Source organism: Pollachius pollachius (assembly GCF_949987615.1).
Source record: "Pollachius pollachius genome assembly, chromosome: 2".
In the NCBI taxonomy this organism is placed as follows: Eukaryota; Metazoa; Chordata; class Actinopteri; order Gadiformes; family Gadidae; genus Pollachius; species Pollachius pollachius.
The window spans coordinates 11,142,108-11,162,242 of NC_136935.1; the positions used below are offsets into that span (position 1 = coordinate 11,142,108).

Consider the following 20,135-nt stretch of genomic DNA (forward strand, 5'->3'; position numbering starts at 1 on the left):
TGTTCTTGAAACAGAAAGGTTTCGAGATTAGCTTTAAAGAGTGGGACGGAGGGATAACGTTATTGTTAACGGTGTCCGAGCAGCTTTCAGAAACAAAGCAGTGTACCATCTTGAGAACAACACTATACAACATTATGCTATACACTATATGAAACACTATATAGCTAAACACACACATACACAACAGCCGTGTATGTGCCAGTGGTTTACTTCGATGCCAGCGACCCTGGGACGCTGACTTGAAGCTTTGTGGACACTTAGAGCAAGACACCATGGTGTGTCTCATTATAAGGCTCCTACACAACAAGGGTACTAAGAGAATATTGCACATGGGTGGTTGCCATGGGGATACCTCCGTTCTAGAACTCTCAGCCATAAACACAATTCTTGAAGCCGAAACAGGGAGTTTCGCCTTATAAACACTATAATAATATCATAATTTCAAGGTTAAATTCAAGAAGTGTGCTAAATTATCGTTAGGGTGGAATGATTTGCAAAGGTTTATAGGATGATGAGTTTCTTCAGTTTTCCCTACTTTATTTTGCTCTGAATCAAATGTTCAATGGCCACGATTCATCTCGTAGTTTATTGGCTTAGTTCCAGGCTTAAACTCTTTGTATAAGGACTTTCTGAAATGTAAGTCGAGTGAATGAAGGCGAAAAATGTCTTCCACAACCTGAGTTGTTCAAAAAGGGGCGGTCAACGTTGAGGTCTGATGAATAGCCACACTTTTCATCAGAAAAAAAACCACACTTTACACCCTGCCAGAACACAAACACTAAAACAATATTTTGTTTTGCACTTTTGTTTGCGTTTTTAAAATATATATATATTTTTTTTATTTAAAGACTTTCACAAAAACACCATAATCAAGTAGTAAAAGGCGACAATAATCATGTGATGGAAGACTTTCCCAAGAAACATCATAATCATGTATTTAACAGCATTCACAGGAAACCCCAACATTCCCAATCGTCCACAGAAGGAAAATACTCAAACTCAATCTTAAACTCAAGAGGGAAATCCTCTGATGATGAGTTAGTATTATATCAGCTTTGACATCTGTTCTTTATAAAGACCCTAACCCTTAAATAATATTCATGTTTGTGAATTCCCTGGAGAAAAGTTAAACTCCGCTGCACATAAAAATAAAACAAAAACAGTGTACAGATTGTTAACTGGAAACAATTCGGTCTTAGACATCATCCATCAACTCCAACTCCATTCATGCGTCGCAAGTGGCAATCAGACAGTTAAGGATAATGTCTAAAGAAGGGGACTATTTTTGTACAGGACTGTCTTATTAGGGAACTTTAAATGAAAGGCACTCTCTAAGTAGAGGACGGCTATGAAGGGGATCGCTTTGAATGGTCCTGTCAATGTAGGGGTTGTCTATGTAGGGGGATGTCTATGAAGGGAACTCTATTTAGAGGATCACTATGAAGGGGACTGTCTAGGGGAATGTTTATATAGGGGACTGTCTATTTAGGAGACTGTCTATGTAGGTAACTGTCTATTTAGGGGACTGTCTATATAGGGGACTGTTTATTTAGGGGACTGTCTATATAGGGGACTGTTTATTTAGGGGACTGTCTATGTAGGGGACTGTCTATGTAGGTAACTGTCTATATAGGGGACTGTTTATGTAGGGGACTGTCTATGTAGGGGACTGTTTATTTAGGGGACTGTCTATGTAGGTAACTGTCTATTTAGGGGACTGTCTATGTAGGGGACTGTCTATGCAGGGGGTGTTTTTTGTAGGGGACTTTCTATGAAGGGGACTGTCTATGAAAGTGATTGCATTGGTGACTAGTAGAGTTGATTATTTAGTCTATGAAATAGGATCAACATTATCTGACAAACCACTTAACTTGCTTTCTTCAAATCGGTTCACATTTTTTATACCCCTGATTTATTTCTTAACTAATGGCCTGACAACAATCAGGCACACATATCGTTCACAGAGAGCCATGTGAAGTGCAAATTAAACTCCACACTCTACCTTTTATTATGTAGCTGTTATGACTCACGGTTGTGTGCAATTGTGTTTTGTGACCCTTTCTGTGTATCCTTCTATCCTCTGTCCTGGTGTGTGTGCGTGTGTGTATGTGTGTGTGTGTGTGTGTGTGTGTGTGTGTGTATGTGTGTGTCTGCATATGTGTGTGTTTGTGTGTGTGTGAGAATGAGCGATTGTGTGTGTGTGTGTGTGTGTGCGTGAGAGAGATTGTGACTGTGTGTGTGTTTATGTGTGTGTGTTTATGTATGTGTGTGTGTGTGTGTGTATGTGTGTGTGTGTGTGTGTGTGTGTGTGTGTGTGTGTGTGTGTGTGTGTGTGTGTGTGTGTGTGTGTGTGTGTGTGTGTGTGTCAGGCACAATGAAAGAAAGAATCTAAGCCAAGAGCTCAAGAATAGAACAGTGAAAGAAAGGCACCAAAATGACAGTTTAGTTCAACAAAAGGGGGGAGGAAGAACATCCAATGGCATTATTAAAAAAACATCCCATAATATGAACTAATCATCAGAACGGAGGCCAGTTGAAGAGAGTACCAAAGCATGTGTGACTCTCCCACTCCAACATAAGAACTGATGGTGTGTTTGGATTTGGCTAACTTGTGCCCGTCTCTCAACACCAACAAACTGAAAACGCGATGCTATAGAGTCAGCGCAGACGATGGGCACGAAAGGACATATTTTTAACCGCTTTCCAATGTGGAATCGGTTATTTAATTACACGTGTGCCTGAGAACACTGGGTACTCTCAGATAAACGATTCCACATTGGAGAGTTGTTTGAAAAAGCTAGAAAGCCCTGGTTGCCTGTGTGGGTGTGGTCTCTTTTAATTGGTTTAGCTGATGGCAGCTAAACCAATAATAATATATCAACAAGTCGCCACCTCCATCTGTGTCAACACAAAGTGTGTGTGTGTCTGAGTGCAGCAGTCTTAGTTTTATTTGAGGTTTAGTGATGTGCAAATGTTCCTTGGTTCAGCCCTGTGAATAAATTTGAGTCACGTAAAGCTTCCCCTATGCATGCAGCTCCAAAAGGTCAACAGAGGATACATTTTTACTGAGTAACCTATTTGTGTCACCGCAGTGGACGGGCTAAAGCCATTTAGTAGCATGTTTAAACAATGACGTTGTATTCAAGGGTCACCTTGATAGCCTCCCTGTGTGTCAAATAGCTCTCTCCTAAACCCATTAGGTCTGAATCGTAACACATGGCTGGCCACCTTTCCTTGATTTACATGAAAAATCCGGGAATTGGAATAAAATGACTAAAGTCTGCAAGTCACACAAATCAGTGAAACAAAATGGTGGTCACATTGAGAATGGTCGCTCACACTCATCCTGCTGTTTATTCATATCGTCATGAATCCCAATTTGAATGATTGTATAAAAATAAATGTAACCGCTAGCAATTCTTTTGCTATTGCAAGGAATTGTGGGATGACATTATCTCCTCTCCTTTCATAAAGGATGGTTTACCTTATATGCTAAATGTGATTGAAAAGGAAGCATTGAAGCATCTTTCCTTTCACCTTGCGAGGCAGCTGTATTTGACAGACCACGGTCACGAGAAAATCCATCTTACCAGGCTTCAGGTTAAGCGCTTGTAGCCAAACCACAGTGGTTCGGACTGGGCAGTGTCCTATGAGTAACTGCATCATACATGATGTGGGAGAAAGATGGTATAGAACTATGGTTCAACCAAAAACCTGCCAAGTATTTTTGAAGGGCCTTTGACCAACAGTTGGATGACTTCCCAAATGTTTCTGTGTGACAAGCCATCTGGCGGAGAGTCAGGTTGCTTTTCCTCTGCTTTTCAGGAATTCTTTTGAGCATAAAAGACTATCCATGTCAGCTGTGTATTGAATGTCAGAAAGGCTAAATGATTCATATTTTTTTATCATTTTAATTTAATTCAAGTTTCATTTTACCACTCATTTTTATTTCAACTGTAATACGTTTCTGTGTAGCTAGTGAGGATTCTTTTTGAAGGCCTGCCCTATTACTTTGCTATAACATTTTCCACATTACAAGGGCTACTCTATACGACTGATAGCCTATGTAACGTGTAGTTAGAATACTTCATAGTGTGCCTTCCTCACTAAAAAAAATATATATCCCCATGGTTAGTCATAATTATGAGATAAAAGAATTGAAATTATGAGATACTTTCATACAACAGTCAAAGTAGCAGCTCTTTGGCACCAGTTCTCCTATTGAATTTGAAATGGAATGTGAGTACTTTGAGGATTATTTTAAATGTGCCCTTACAACAGATGAAACACTTAATGGATTTGCTGTTGCAAGTGGTGCTAAGCAAACGCACCCTTTAAAGGATTTTAAGCAAGAAGCAGCTCTGGCATAGAAAGAACATAACCAATGTAGCTGAGGTGCCAGCCTTCTTTGAACAGCAACTGGAAACATCTGGTCCGTGTCATGGTTATAGATTGATGCACCAAAAATGTTGATGACATGGAATTGTGACGGTGAAGGTGATGGTGAAGGTGTTGATCTGAGGACAAGAAACAGACTGCGAAGGCATGTTTTCCCCAGCTGTGGTCGACACTTCTTCTGGGAGATAGTGTTGTGGATAAAACCCACGATCTAATACTAATTACGAGAGGTCGAGAAGGACTAGGTTTGAATGATCAAGGCTTTATTGTCACCACAGATAGTAACAACATCACCTGAGTTTGTTTGCAAAATAACCTCTTCGGCCCGGGATCTCAGAGGTAACTAAAGCTGTGATTTTCTAGACCAATCAGAGCTTCTAATCTATTGGTCCTACCCAATACACAAGGAGTAGGACCCTACCCCCCCCCCCCCCCTCCCACACACACACCTCATTACCATTTAACTTTACTTCCCACATGGATATATACAGGCATACATTCAAGCGTTAGATACAAAGAGTTACATATTAAACATTAGTTATATGAAGTTTACATATTATGCATTAGTTATATGAAGTGAGGTCCATCCATTCATTGCCTTGTTTATTAACCTGTTCTTAAATCACCATGACTTTCCACATGGGTTTACGAGATGAGCCCTGTGAAAGGAATATTCATTTAAACAGTAAAATATGTATTTGTAATAGTTAATGCCACTTTATTTGTCTGTGGCATATAGAGTCATAATCCTAAAGCCGGGGTATGAATTAGTTACCTTAATTCTAATTTAAGCCTACAGAATACACATTCTAAGACCACAGACGAGGAACCATAGGCTGTCTCTGTAAGAGGTAATTTACATGGGGCGTCGGGGGTTCATCGAAATGCAAGCATTTGTTTTGTCACAGGAAGGCCAAGAAATTTAACATTTGGTTCCATTGTGAATATAAATTATATTATGTTCTTATATAATTTATACTTAAAATTAACCTTGCTTATATTTATTATCTAAGTGAACTGAGAAATAGACTGATGTCATTGACTACAGAGGGATGTCTGTCTGATCCTCTGAGCTGTTGAAAAACACGGAACACGGTCTGGAGCTTGTCCCTCCCCCCCATGCTGGTACATTTCTTTCCACTAATACATGTCAACATATGGCAAATATCCTTTTTAAACCTTCATTATTTTCTACCATAATAGATTGGTACAACAAGCTTAATCCATTTAGAGATGCAATCAGTGGATGCATTGACGGGTTTTTAAGATTTTTTTTGTGGCTTGAAGCTTACAAAACAATGAGCCAAAGTTCATCGCTGACTACTAAATTTAGCACAACAAGTAAGGAAATTGATTATTTCTCTGTGGTAACAATGCTTTTTGGCAATAAATCTTTTACCGTTGGAAAGCCTGTATAGTTCCCTTTCAAATGCTGCCCCATTTGTAAGGAACATGCACTTGTGGGATGAGCAACAGAGCTGAGTATGTTGGTTGCGCCCATCGAACATTTGCCAAATCTTCTCTGGCAATGCCAAACAGCTTATTCTGCCATTGACTCGTTTGGTGTTTGGTGGATTGGATGATTGAAGTTTGAAGAAACAAGACTGTACCAAGAGTCACTGTGCGCTTGGACACCGGGTTTGTGTTTGTAATCCACAGACTGTTAATTTCGGTCCCCAGCAGTCCAGCAAAGCACGGGTCGTTAAGCGTAAATTCTACTCCGCTCCAAGCTCCTCTCTCTGCTCCCCATTTCTCCTACTACGAGACAAAGCAGGCACGTAAATACACACTGCTGATTGGTCCGATTGCGAGCAGGTGCTCGCAAACAGACCCCCCCCCCCCCGCAGATCCAGTGCGCTCACAACATGCCCATACTCCCCCTACAGGCCAGACGCGGCACGTCCCCCCCACAAAGACATATTGGCAATTTAACAATTTATTCATTTCACAAACAGGAGCCTCAGTAGCGTGTGGATGACCCACAACAGCCTGGCACCTCCTCCTCATGCTGGTCAACAGCCTGGTCACACACTGCTGTGGGATGGCATCCCATTCTTCAACCAGCATTTGTCACAAGTCAGCCAAGGTGTTTGTGTTGGTCACTCTGGCACGAACAGCATGCCCAAGCTGATCCCACAAGTGTTCAATGGGGTTAAGGTCAGAACTGCTAGCAGGCCATTCCATCCTCTCCACTCCCACATTCTGGAGGTAGTCTCTGATAAACCCCGCCCTGTGGGGGCGAGCATTGTCATCTTGGAGGATAGAGTTCGGTCCCAGACTGTGGAGATATGGGATTGCCACTGGTTGCAGAATCTCATCTCTATATCTCTCTGCATTGAGATTGCCTCCAATGATGACAAGCCTCGTTTTTCCAGTGAGGGAGATGCCGCCCCACACCATCACACTGCCTCCACCAAAAGATGTTATTCTATCAGTGCAGCAATCAGCATAGCGTTCTCTGCGTCTTCTCCACACTTTGACCCTACGATCCAACTGCCGTAGGCAGAATCTGGACTCATCACTGAACATAACGTTCCTCCACATGTTCAGGTTCTAGTGCATGTGTTGCCGACACGCAAACGGGCCTGACGGTGAAGGGCATTCATGGCAGGACTCCTAGCAGCCCTATGAGAGCGGAGATTGGCTGTGTGTAGTCTGTTCCGGATTGTCTGGGCAGAGAGCCGTCAGCCATATCGTCTTGCAAACCTTGACTCCTAATATGTAGAAGACAGCCTACGGCACCTAAGTGATGACAGGGTGATGAAATGGTCTTCTTGGGGTGTCGTCTTCTTGGGACGCCCACTTCGCGGCGTCTTTGACATCCCCCGTTATATGGAACTTGGCCTTCAGTTTGGAGAGGGTACTAGGGCTCACTCCAAATTGTGCCGCAACTCGGTTTTGCGGAACACCAGCTTGAAGTTGCCCTATCGCAAGGGCCCTATCCAGATCAGTCAAACGCGGCATGCCGATTCTTGGAGGAGACACTAACTGTGTTCGAAATCGTTCCCTATTCACTCACTCACTATTCCCTATATAGTGTTCATGATATAGTGCACTGAATAGGGAACGAACAAACGAGAATTCGGACACTACGCTGAACATTTCTAAACGTCATTTGCGTCAGTAAATGCGCCGGGTATTTGTGTGACGCAGCCAGACGCGCCCACATCATGTAAACAAACGGGCACTGACGAGGAAAGCTGGAGGTTGTATTGATGTTACATATGTTACAATGTTACATTTCCTTGATCAAGGTCTTTTTTATTTAATTTTGAATGTTCAATTTTCTTTGTTAAATCCCAAATAAATTGTTGACATTTCTAAACGAAAGCCGGAGACTCCATCATTAAATGTATTCGTTTTCGCGGTTATTCAGCTTCTTCTTCTCCGGAAAAACATGACCGCATTGCATTGTGGTATACGGGAGTAACATGTAGGGTACATCGTATGTACACTCAAATTTTGGGTATTTTAAGTGCACTATATAGTGCATGAAATTAACCACTGAGAATTCGAACACCACTACAAAATGGCGAGCACCCTATATACTGCACTATATCCCACTGTAGGCTATTGTTTATTTATATATAAATCCAAACAATGTAAATCACAAGGTCTTGAATTATTTCACAGCATGTCTGAACAAACCACGTTTAATCAGGAGACATGCTGCAACGTCTCCCTGCACACACACGTACACCAAAAAACAACAACAACAAAAAAAACGTCTCACTGCACCTGAACCGGAACAACGTGACGACAACGTGATGTCATTGTAGTACGTGCTTCGAAAAGCGCGGGTCCCGTTTGGGATTGTGCAAATCGTAGGTGGAATCCGGGAAGACCCGCCCTACTCTGTCTGTGATTGGCCAATACCGCCCTACTCTGTCTGTGATTAGCTGGGTTATGCATGACTGACAGTTGCTGGCTTTGCTTCTCTAGGAAAAACGGATGAGGACGTTAAAGAATCAATGATTTTAAACACTTCCCGAATTCCACCTACGATTTGCACAATCGCGTCCCGTTTGGGTTGGTCCATATCAATGGGTTGGCCAACAGGATCTGTTTGAGAAGAAGAAGACACCCCATTGGCTGTTGGGAACATCAGTCTTTGACGTGACGCAGAAGAAGGTCCCCCGTATCTAACACTAAACCGGTGTCAACCCAACAACATCGCGCGGCGGTTCCCGTTTGGTCACATGTTAGCTAACTATGATGACAAAAGCATGACTGGCGGCGTCGGCGTCTTCACGTTGTGTAATTATATATTGTGTACTATTTTTATTATCATTGCTTGTCTGTGATGCCAATGAAACATGCACACTAATGTTAGCACAGTAAACTGAACGTGAATGGGAACTGCTAGTTATGTTTGCTAGCTAAGTATAGGACTTTGGTTAAACTTTGCTGAAAGCTGAAATAACATACGTTCAGCAACTGTGTGGTAGTCTACTAGTTTTAGCAAAAATATGTTCGGATAGTTTACTAAACAGGGCTCCAGAGTGCGACCAAAAATCTGCTCAGTGCGACTATTTTTTTCTCTGGTCGCACCAGTGCGCCTCCGTCACAATTTCAATATGTCAAATAGCCTATGTCCCCGCTATTTCAAATAGACCTACGTTAATTACTTAACTAATACATGCAGCCTTTCTTGCTATGCCCGGCGCCCTCTCCCTCTCTCATTCTCCTACGCAAAGTTTTTTTTTTATTTTTTAAAAGATGTTTAGATGTTTAGTTTAGTTTTCATCAACGTTGTCACGACCAGCCACTAACGTTAGCTTACCACTTAACAGTGAGCCATTACGTTTGCTTTTGTGATCTAACTGACACAGGCGGAGAGAAAGACAAACATTTTTTTAGAGCTGCAACAATGAACGATAATCGATTATTAACCCTCTTGCCTCTTCTACATTTTCACTAGTTTTTTGGCCATAACTTTCACTGTATGACTTGAAATGGCATGACTTTTGGCTAGGATAGGAAGCTTAATTTTCAGTTCCTCCAGAAAAATGCGGTGTTTTTTTGTGATTGTTGCGGCCAAAAATCCTTGATTATGCGGCACGTTTTCTTAAAAAATGCAATGAAATGTGCGGCATATTTATGCAATTTTATGCGATGAAATTGCGGGAACTTGCAAAAAGTGCGGGAACTTGCGAAAAAATGCGGGAACTTGCGAAAAATACAGCTTTTCGATGATGTTCACGTCGCGTAATTACGTCACTTCATAACGTTCCCATGGCAACAGGGGGAAATGGCTGTTCTTGTGTGAAGTAAACGCAACATTTTTCAACTTTCTGCTAAGATATATGTGACTTTTTTGCAACGAAAATGCGGGGATTATGAAATCATGCAAGCCCCACATATTTTGCGCGGAAATCGGCAATTTATGCGGTGAAAGTGCGGCATATTTGAAAGAATGCGGCCCCCACATGAATATGCAGACTTTGGCTGATTATGCGTTGAATTATGCGATCGCATTATCGCCTTTTTCTGGAGGGACTGAATTTTATGTAACTTGTCAAAATTTGGTTTTGAAATCAATAATACACTGGGTAAAAAAATTCATACTCGATTTAATACCCTTTTTATAAATTATACTGAGATTTGGGAATGGTTTATTTCAACCAGTTTCTTTCTTTCTTACTTGTCTTTCAACGCTAGTCACTGGTCAACATGAAATTCAAAACAATACGGAAAAATATGTAAATGATAAGTTAACACTCATCTTTATTGGGGGGAGACTGGCTAACACAGTTTAGGTCAACTATTTCACAACCAATAGCATTTATTTTGATTTTGGCAAATTTCATGATTCATATATTTTTTTTTTCTTTCTCTGCAGATAAGTGATGCGAGTTGATTTCATGGAGTAAACTGAAAAGGTGAGTACTGCACTGCAGTTAAGGATGTCAAAAGATTACACCTGTCGTAGTTGTGGTGCTTCAGTGAATACCCTAAAAGGGTACGTGATGCATCAAGGGCTTCATAAAAATGAACCACATTATCAGTATGCGTGTTATATGGAAAGTTGTAAGTTTCAGTTCAGAAATTACAATGCTTTTAAATGTCATGTTTACCGCCGTCATCGACGCTCATCTAACGCGTCGCAGTGTCAAACTTTGCAGGCACCCTTTCTATGTCAACTTCCACATTGTCAGAAACAGTTGATCGACCTTAAAGACCTTCTCTGTCACCTCAAATCTCACACTTCAAGAAGAGAGGTAGTGCATTGCCCATTTAAAAACTGTGATAAAACATTTTCAGTGACCTCATCTTTCCCAGCCCACCTATCTAGGAAGCACAAAAACCCCACAGCTCTGCATGTCTCTGGTGCATACTGTCCTCTTTCAGTTCCTAGTGAGTCTCAGTCCTCTGTTGCTGAAAGCCAGCCAGATGAAGGGTCAGCTGTTGATGACTCGAACTTGCCACCTCGTCAGTTACTACAACCCACGGACCGGGAGTCGAACGCTCTAACCACTGAGCCAAAAAGCCCAGGCTTCCAACGCAGCGGTTAGAAGCGTTCTTAAGGCTAGGAGTGTGAGGATTTACCACGTACTGCCGCTAACTAGCCCATGCTAGTTACCATCCGTTACACGTACATTCACAGCAGGAAAGCCTGACAGCCTGCTGCGCATGAGCACTCATGCTAGGAGTCACTCAGACCAGACAGGAACCAGCACTGCCACTGAGGAGGCCCCACTGGGAGGTGGAGTTGGGTCGCGGCGAAAAGCAGCGTGGAGCTGCCGAGATGGACCTGAAGGGACATTACTGAAGATGGTGCTGGCTCCTGCCCGGTCTAGGAGACTTGTCTTGCAGTCGGCAGGCAGATCTCCGGTCAGGCTTTTCTGCTGTGCATGTAGGCTGAAAGTAAAGCACTGAATTTATCCAAAAATCACATAACAAAATAATATCAAAAACTTCATTTTAATGTTCTGATTTTATTGTAAGAGGAAAAACAACCTTGTTTTCTCTTTTTTTCTGATTGAGTTATGAAATGGAATGATGAAAGATGACCCATACACGGAGTAGGACAATGTATTATTAACCTCTTTGAATTCCACAGTTCCCTGTATGTCCAAACACTCTTTCACAAGCAAGCTCTGTCTACACTGTTTGTGTGTGTAACCTTATTGCAAATGTATGAAAACGTTAAAAAGTGAAGTGGAGAAGTGGATGTTTCAAAATGTGCAGCGGAACGCCACCAAAAGAAAACTTGCAGTCAGTCTAAAGGTTCTCACACCACCAGAATTGCAGACTACGAGTGGAGGGAATAAAAAGTGCTCACAAGTTATGGATACTTTGTCCAAGTTACGGACTGTTATGGATTAATATCCAGTGAGGTTTCATGTAAGATACTATGCAGCTTTGTTATCAATGTTGTGGATTATTTGGCCAAATTATGGATGCCTTAGATAGAGTATGGATTAATTTCCAGTGAGGTTTGACAAAGTTTGTCATCAATGTTTTGGATGTATGGTTACTTGACCCAGGTAATGGAAACCTTGGATAGAGTATGGATTCATTTCCAGTGAGGTTTAATGTAAGTTTGTAATCCATGTATGGTGACTTGACCAAGTTATGGATGCCTTGGATAGAAATGTTACCATAAATTGGTAACTCAACTTTTTCTTTTTTAAACTTTTTTTTTGTGTTTCAGAACCAGTCATTTTAATTTAATTGTTTTCATTTTTTGAATATTGCTGTAATAATGGTTACAGTTAAATAAAAATACAGAGAATGGGAAATTATAGCTATTCTTGTTCAGCTTAGTCTAATTCAAGCACAACAGTTAATTTAAGCCCCTTTTCCCACTGGCCAAAAACCGGTTTAAACCATTTAAAATTAAAACAATTCTGGTGTTATTAGGTGAGTATAGTTTTTTATTTAAAGTTGAAAGTCTTTTAAATATTCAGGAAATCAATGTAAAAGAAAACAAAAAACTAAATTTGCAATAAACAGTAAATTGTTGCAATTGTACACCTAAGTTTTGAAAGATTAATCAAATTATTGTTGTATACTGTTACTTTACATCTAATATAAAGTAATATACAGCCTTTTACATAAAATAATGCCATTAAAAACATCTAATAGCGCATTTCTGTAAATTTAGGCATTATTATTCATATTACAATGTTAATTTACCATCTTTATGGGTAATTGCAATGTTTTAAAACAAAATGTTTAAGTAAATGTTTAAAACAAATGTAAAATAACTAAATATTCATTTTGATGTTATCTAAAAATAACAGTAAATTATTGCAATTGTAAAGCCAAGATAATGTTTTTCAACATTTTTTTACATGTTTTGAAAGATGAATCACATTATTTTGTGTCCATATACTGTTATATTACATCAAATAAACATTAATATATATCTTAATATATATATCTTTTTCCATTAAAAACCAGCTAAGGACAGCACATTTCTGTCAATTTAAGCAGTATTTTTCGTAATACATTTATTTACCATATTTCTAGGTAATTTCATTGTTTTAAAATGGGAATATTTCTAATCAAACTACAAACTGTATTTTAATTATGGAAAATAACCGTATTTTTATCAGAAAGTAATTATCTGTTATTTCACAGTATTTTTCTGGCACACCCGCTTCCAGAAAGTTACCGTTTTTTTAAGATTTTTTTTTACAGTGTACCTGCATCCATGGTTTTATACCACCCCCTAGTGTTCAAACGGTGAGTTACAGTTGAGGTATTGACAAATAGGGAAACCAAATCATTTCCACATCTCTTTTGTATTGTTATAGCCTATGCTCAGGGGTCCATGAGCGGCATGAAGTTTATTTTATTTTATGAAGAAAATAATCATCGGACTAAGACACATCGTGTTCATTTTGTGAGCGTTATTTTCCACTCTTTGACGCAACCTGGATGGCTTGGATCCACTCTTTCTTCTCATCCGCCGTCGCAGCCTGCAGAAAGTAGTGCGTCTCGTCCGAGGTGATGACCTCGAAGAGGTTTCCTGTCACGTCGTAGCGCTTGGCTGTGAACAAAAGTGAGAGTCCATAAACAGTATAATGTAATCCAAAGAAAGATAAGAGGAACGAAACAAAAGGAGGTAGGGTCATTCGTTCGTCCCATGGTGACAGGACACACACTTACCGTCAGGCACAAACTCCACCGCCGTCACAACACATCCGCGGAGGTGAATTGACCCGAGGGGCTCCTCGTCCCCCTAGCAGTCAATAATAAAGGACATGTATGTAGCGTTTGGCAAACAAAAGGCAAAAAATGTCAATATGCCAATGTTGTATCGTTTCGGTACAACCGTTTCTGTTTTTTTTTTTTACGTTCGCATTTTTTCTTTCAGTTTAAATTGCGTTTGTTTACCTTGGCAGGGTCGTGGTAGTGGATGTAGGCAGGGTCATCTCTCAGCGTGAACTTTCTCACCTTCCAGTTTTTCCGTCGATGTCCCTTTTTAAGAGTAGTTTTTACAATTGCTATTATATATATTTCACTGCGCCAAACTTCTAAACCTCTGTGTAAGCCTACTTAAAAGTTCCATTAAGGTGATCTTGGGCAATAAAAAGTTAATTTATTCGCACACAAAAAAACTCCTTTAAGGAAAAGCTTGCTTGATAAGAGAACATAACATCTATCAGTTCATTAAAAAAAAGCCATGTTTTGAAGAATACTGTGTAGACACGTTTTTTATATTCAGCATTAAATTTCTTGCATTACTTCTGTTATGATTATTTGGCTTTTAATCAAAAGTTTCTCACTTTCCGTTGATTCAACTTCCTTCCTTTCCACCCTTACCTGTTTGAGCAGGCATCCCTGTTTTATTATATTTCCTCTGAATTCCTCTTTCACAATATCATCTTCATCACTGGAGTATCCTTCACAGAAGAAGCCGCTGTCTGCCTGTGACACCACAAAAAACATACATTATTCAACCGCAACATTTTCCATCAAAACTAATAGGGGTAAAGGCCAAAAAGGTTGAAACCCATTCACCACAGAAATAGGTCCCCCTAGGTTCATTTTCTCTCTCTCTCTCTCTCTCTCTCTCTCTCTCTCTCTCTTCTCTTTCGCTTTTTTTTATATTTTTTCTATACTTACGAAGAAGTAAAGGGCATTGGAATCGTCCAGGAAGACACACTCGGTGCCTTCTGACGCCCCGGTCTTTGACAGGTCTCCGGTGGGCTGGAGGTATCCCTCGTTCATCAGCCCTGTCGCCAGCATCACGCCCTCGACTCGGTTCCTCGCTTTCTCCTTTGAGATCAACCAATCCACCACCGTCACACCTACGGTACAGAGAGCAAACCAGAGGCCGAAACATGGTATTCAAGGTATGAACATGGGCTAAAGAAGGAGTTTCTTGGAAATGTAAACAATTTGGATAAATGACTACAAAGATGCGTGGTTCTAATGGTTTTGAAACACAACGTTCTTTGTCGAAATTAGCAAGTCCATCACCTGGTAGACAGATCCAACGATCCATCAGAATAAATTATTACAAATTACAACAAAACAAAGGTAAAAGGTGAAAAGGTGAAAGGTGAAACACAACGTCTCCACTTGAGGAATAAAGCAGTTATTGAAAACAAATCCTTAAGGATTTCGCGTGAATAAAATGCAAGGCTGCAATGTTTTTTTTAAACATTTAAAAATCGACAGGCATCAAGCCCATGGTAGTAGCCTGGCTCCGCCCGCCTACTTTCGCTCAATTTTGATTTCCCTTCAGTACTTAGGTCTGGGTCTGCGGTATGTTAGTTGGTTTTCGCCTTCCAAATTTTCTGCATCCAATCAGCGAACAGAGGGAGTGGCTGAGAACAATGACGTTAAAGTCAGCTCTCGTTGATGGACATCTTCACGCATGGTGTTTGGCTTATTTACAGCCTGCGCGCAACGTGATTCCCGGCCAAACGTTAGCGATTGGTTATGGCAGATCCAGAGTGGCACTGGGCAGATCCAATAGTCTTAAACTTCAACAGACACCCGCCTTCAAGTGAGTTATTGTTTGTCAATTGAGTAGGTCCAGACTCTGTGCAAATTAAATGAAGTACGAGAGTCTGGTAGGACCAGGCTACCACGGTACGGGGAAAACAAACCAAAATCCCCAAACTAAACAATGGACTAGCGAGACGCAAAGCTTGAGGATTAAGAAGGAGTTTCATGGAAATATAATCAGACTAAATAGAGGAACAAAACCAAACCAGGTTGTAATGGATTTGAGCATCAAGCGTGAACATACCGGTGAAGCAGTGGTTGTAGGTTTTGTTCTCCTTCTCCAACTTCAACTCCTGCACTCCGTTGTCCTGGTCCCTTATTAACATGTACAGCTCACTGGAGAGATAAACATACAAGACCATGAAAACGATATGACATTAAATTATTAGTCAAAGAGTGAGGCTGAGATCAATGAAGGCCTTTCATTGAAATTGGGGTTACTAACTACGAACACACAACACAAGTTCGGTACTCACAAATGACTTAAAAGAGTGCTGGGTAGGGTAGCTGTCAAAAATGCAAGATCAATCCATGTTTAGGCACTTAAATGTGCACTGTGTACCTTTTCTGTTGGAGCTATTCACTCAGGAGTAAAATGCACATCTGAGGCTCATACAGCCATGTAGCTTCAACTCAATCCACTTACATTGAATTTAAAACATGTCATTGAAGAGCCGGAAGGGGGTAGGGCACCTTGCTCAAGGGTGCCTACAGGTAGGATGCACACAATGGGGATGGAACCCGGTACCCTTGATCTAGGAGCGGAACTACATATAGGCACTCTGCCACTCTGCCCACCATCATTACACATCCACAATCAATTAAGTGAGTCAAGCCAATCATATTTATATAGCCCTTAATGAGAGTTAGCCTCAGGGGCTTCATATATTTATGACACCCCCTTACCCAATCCCCCAAAGCGCAAGGAAAAACTCATCATTATCCAGGAAGAAGCCTTAAGAAGAACCATAGAGTGGGTGATCCCTCCTTCCAGTGACGCCTAGGTTAAAACACCACCAGGCTTTAAGAAGGTTTCGGGAAACCGGGCCCACCAAATCATTAGGAATCATGTTTTGAGAACTCACTTCAAGTTGACCGTTGCGGGCAGACGGATGGAGCGTCGGGTGGACTTGCGGGCGAACCTCTTCCCAGCCTGCAGGCAGCTGATGGCCCTCCCGATGTCCTTCACCCAGGCCTCACGCTCCCCGATGTGGGAAGCCTGGAAGAAGTGGTCCTGCTTCTTCTCTGTGGTGATCTTGAACACCATCTGAGGAATGAGGTACAGCCGGTCCATGGAAGAGGTGTTTTATTTACAGGTATGTCCCGAAGAAATTCCTCACCGTCCTCAGTCACGTGTTTTGGGGACATTTGGTTTTCACTTTCTTAAAGAGTTTGGTCATCGGTGACATGTCATGGAAGTCACTCATTTAAGAGAAATGTTGCCAAAACTTTTTTGGGGTTGCAATTTTTGTGCATTAAAGTCCCAGACTATTGATAGACATACACATAGACATATTTTATACACATGCATGTGCTCGCACGCGCACACACACATACACACCACAACACACCACACCACACCACACACACACAAGCGCATATGCATTCACACATACATGCCCACACGTGTGAACAGAGACAAACACAACCATACACACAAACACACACATAAAGAAACACACATTTAAGGAAAGCACACATATGCATGCACGCACGCAGGCACACAAACACAAATTAACAGACAAAAACATACATACACACACACAACACACAAGCATACACACACACACAAGTACACCTATAGAAACACTTATTAAAAACCCTACAGACATTCACATGCACACACAAACGTTTTTTCCTTACAGTTCTCTTCCCGAAGTCCTGGCAGGGGCTGGTGAGTGTAGATCCCTTCAGGGGGATCATAGCCTTGGGGGAGCTGTCTGTCTTCCTCTTGTAGAATTCTACCGCATCCTCAGACAGTACCACCCACACAGCCTTCCAGGAGGACAGCACCGTGCCCTGAGAGAGAGACAGAGATACAGAGAGAGAGGGAGAAAGAGAGAGCGGGTTGGAGAGAGAAATACACAGACATGCAGACGGATTGAGAGATTAAGAGACAGAAAGAAATAGAAAGAGATTTGAGTGCTGTTGAGCATGTTACAATTAATGTTGTACTGTCGGATTTGAGATACTAAGATGGATAATGCAAAGTAATGAATAGGATATGATAATGATAAGTATGATAAGTAGCCTACAAAAATTACCACAGCTAGTACTCACATTTGAATTATGATATTATTCATTTTCTTTTGTATTTCTACATTAATCAACTTTTAATTTACTTTATTTCTCCCCAGAGCAGCAGCAAATTCTAATGTAGCTTCCTTCTTGCCTCAGGCTTTCTGGTAATTAAATAAGGAGGTATAAATAGAGTTAAACACTACTGACTCTATGATGCTAATGATCTCAGAGAACCATCAGTTTGAGTTCACTCCAATAGTATTAGTTAGATATATTAGTCGAGGATTAATACGTGTGGAAATTGTTGCTTGAAAAACATCCTAGTGTACAAAATTGAACGATTTTAGAAAGAGGAACAGCATAAGCGAGGGTGTCAAGCGTGAAACATTTACTTTGTATAACTTGACAGATTTCATTTGATAAGTTTAAAGTATTAAAAAACTGCATTATTATCTTATAAAAACTTCAAGAATGGTATGGTTATAGTTTGAGTGAACTTTACCTTTTTCACCAAGTATCCTTCTTTGACCTGTTTTGGCTCCATCACGACACTCACCACTTGTGAATTTTGTGCACGTATACTACAAGGTTTAGAAACTCTTATGGTTCAGGCTAATGCTGCAGTCTCTATCTTTAACACCCATACCCACCCACAGACTCAAACTCATGCTTACACAAACACATACTCATGCACACACATACACAAACACACACACACACATATTCTGATAGAGGAAGTGCTGTTATGTTTCTGTCACAATGATGATAGGTGCTTTACACATTACTTCCCCTTTTCTCTCTTAAAATAACTATGCCCCAAGAAGGCTATCCACAGTGAATAGTTTCATTTCATTTTTCACTTAAAGTCAACAGCTGTAATCTTATATGTATACTTACAATTTTGATTAATCAGGTATGAGATGAGGGGACTCCGAAGACTATCTACATATGATTATAATACAATCATTGCCATGCTGAAAACTCTTAAAACATCCAGTGACCACTGTGGAGGGAAACCATGTCATCGGGTTTCCTAGAAGAGAGTCTACTCCCATTGTTTCATTATAGGATAGAGTGGTTCTGAAGTAACACATACTCATGTGTTATTAACTTTAACACATGAGTATGAGTTAAAGTTAATAACAACAGGTTCCAGCTTCGGTTCCTGGACTGATCCTGTTCCCTGGTGTTGTCTCACCACAGAACGTGCAGACCACTGTGGTTCTAATATGCTTGTAGAGAGAGAGGGGTATCTGTTTCCCGTTCCGTGTTTGGATATCGCAACGTCAGATTCTTTGTTACTTTCTCATTCTGGTTGTTCTTTTTGTCATGTTCTTAATCTTTTTCACTCCAGGGACTGTTGCTCACCTTCACATAGTTCATTGGAAGTAAGAGATCAGAAATTCTGTTAACCTTCAGTAAAGACTTCTTTCAGCCTAGGCCTCTACTGTTCTCTTGGTTTATAGCACAGCATTTCTGAATACTTGATCCTGACAGAATGGCTAAGTGACGCCCACCTCAAGCGTCACACCTGGAACTTAGCAATGGTAAAGGCTGTATGGGAGTCAATGGAGCTAGCTTTGAAAAGTTTTGAATTCGATCTGAATCTCAATGACATGTTGCTGGGAGGGTTTATCTATAGTGATTAAAATACTGGTGCACCCGTAGCTCTCACTTTGTTTTACAATAATTTAACTAATAACACTTCCAAAAACCCTCCCACATACACCACCTAGCAGAGATACGCTAGTTTACATGGCTCGTTAGTGTGGGCTTTTTTTGAGTTCTGAAAGTCACCTGTCAACTAACTGACATGGGGAACAATGATAATTATAGTTATAATTTCATTATAATGGCATACATTAAAGTTCTGCACATCTAATAGTTGTTATCAACTGTGTTAAGTGGAATAAACCACTCCAAGTTGTTACTGGAACGTAATGTATGAGAGGGAGGTGCCGCAGTTAGGTAGAAGCTGAGGTTGAGCAACACCTGCTGATGCTACTCTGACAACAACACCTTTGTTTCAGCCCATATACCAGTTGTGGTTTCTGCACAACTCAAGCCTTCGTTCTTGCACTGCAACCTATCCATCTCTGTGTCATTTCTTTGAAAGACAGTCCCTTGATGTCATGTTCGTTTACAGTTTTTGCCAACATTCGACTCATATCCTGCATGGTAACCCTTCTCACTAAGCTCGGGAGGAGTTGGTCTTGTCTTTTTTCAAACCGCTGTCATCGCATGTGTGCACTTTCAGCCACCACATCTGACCTTATTCACTGATGACTAAACGCAGATGTGAACGTTGGTCACAGTTCCTGCTAAAAACAGCAATAGCCGGTCTACAGAAGGCTTTGTGGCTGAAGTTCCATGGCCCCCAATCACTAAGAGCTTCATCTTGATTCAAAAGGAATCTTTATTTCTTAATTGTATCATGCAATATTTGGATTAATTCAGTTATTAGCCTTCAACCCTAACTTCCTAGTTCCTGACTGCCAGACTATGACTTGACCAGCAGACAGCTG

At 40.8% G+C, this 20,135-nt stretch overlaps 1 protein-coding gene across 1 annotated transcript; it reads right to left on the reverse strand.

Annotated features, from left to right (window-relative positions):
• Positions 1–12,266: 12,266 nt before the first annotated feature.
• Positions 12,267–18,252, reverse strand: plek (pleckstrin). The gene is made up of 9 exons (XM_079758815.1): positions 18,113–18,252; positions 17,233–17,388; positions 16,455–16,636; positions 15,614–15,705; positions 14,479–14,663; positions 14,176–14,280; positions 13,747–13,830; positions 13,519–13,591; positions 12,267–13,399 (listed from the first exon to the last, which is right to left on the reverse strand). Exons 1-9 carry the CDS (start codon positions 18,152–18,154, stop codon positions 13,260–13,262), a joined length of 1,059 nt encoding a protein of 352 aa, XP_079614941.1. The 5' UTR covers positions 18,155–18,252; the 3' UTR covers positions 12,267–13,259.
• Positions 18,253–20,135: the final 1,883 nt, after the last annotated feature.

Bases quoted from the DNA above. Each gene is read 5' to 3' on its own strand.
- plek (XM_079758815.1), bottom strand. From the start codon at position 18,154: ATGGAGCCAAAACAGGTCAAAGAAGGATACTTGGTGAAAAAG. The intron at 15,706-16,454 runs GTGAGTTCTCAA...TTATCTCTCCAG, and splicing joins CCCGCAACGGTCAACTTGAA to TGAGCTGTACATGTTAATAA. The intron at 14,281-14,478 runs GTAAGTATAGAA...GTGGTGTCACAG, and splicing joins CCAATGCCCTTTACTTCTTC to GCAGACAGCGGCTTCTTCTG.